General features: G+C 34.6%; 1 protein-coding gene across 3 annotated transcripts in view; it reads left to right on the top strand.

Moving 5' to 3' along the window:
* LOC107626328 (putative disease resistance RPP13-like protein 1) overlaps nucleotides 1-827 on the top strand; it is a 29,095-nt gene extending 28,268 nt beyond the window's left edge. Inside the window, exons 1-3 of one of the 3 annotated variants that reach the window (XR_002358195.1) lie at nucleotides 1-61; nucleotides 257-372; nucleotides 460-827. Coding sequence is in view for 1 of the 3 variants with exons in the window: in XM_021116647.1 (XP_020972306.1) it covers nucleotide 257 (1 nt within the window). In the remaining 2 variants the exon portion in view is untranslated. Of the gene's footprint in view, nucleotides 142-256; nucleotides 373-459 lie in introns of those variants that run through there. The other 2 variants (XR_001617521.2, XM_021116647.1) reach the window with 2 other exon arrangements.

Genomic DNA, 893 nt, shown 5'->3' with positions numbered 1-893 from the left:
CACAGCTTTGGCCCAAAATCTCCCACATCCCCGCCATTCAAGTTGATTACAGATGGATTTGGTAATCCAACAACTTCAACAGGCACACACACAACATTATTCTTATTCCCTCAATATATTTATGTTTTTCATGCATATAAAGTGAGTCACGAGTTTTCATTCTTCATTCTCTCTACAATATTCTTATTCTTCATTCGCTCATTCTTATTAATCTGTTATACCATTCCTTACTTAATACTTGTACCTTCTCATACAGATTATCCATCCACCCAACAACACAACTTCGCCACCTTTGCTTTTGCTTTCGCTGGATGAACAATATTCAATCCTTGCACTACACAGGGCTGATTGCTGAGAAATAAGCCAGTAATAGTAAGATTTTTATATACTTTATAATGTTCCAATAACATTGATTACTCAAAAAATATGATAACAAGTGAGACTGAAACTTTCATGCAGAAAGCAACCTAGCAACAAGGGAGACCCATAATCATGGACACATTTGAGCAAAGTGACCATTGCATTGGAAAATTTAATTCCTTAGATTCTTTATTTTCTTTTGGAACCTACCCTTTTGAAGATGGAGACTTTTGGTTTGGTTTCTACTTTCTACAAACCTCATGGTGATGCTCCTTTTTGGAAGATTCATGTTAGCACATTCTTTTGCAGACATATATTTACTTTTTGGCATTTTTGAAATTTTTTTTAGATGTATCATGTCAGTTATATTGGTGACTTACCTTGGCGTTTATGTATTGGAGGAGTGTGATTAATTATGTTGCACCATTGAGCCTTTCTAATCTATGATTTTCGCCCCCCTTTTTCTCTGTTTTATTGTGTATTGGTGACAAAGAATTGCCTCTAATTAGTAACATTGTTTTTCCATATTCTTT

Source organism: Arachis ipaensis, chromosome B02, assembly GCF_000816755.2.
Source record: "Arachis ipaensis cultivar K30076 chromosome B02, Araip1.1, whole genome shotgun sequence".
NCBI classification, from domain to species: Eukaryota; Viridiplantae; Streptophyta; class Magnoliopsida; order Fabales; family Fabaceae; genus Arachis; species Arachis ipaensis.
Note: the sequence above shows the minus strand (reverse complement) of the source record. Positions and strands in the feature narration are given on the sequence as shown.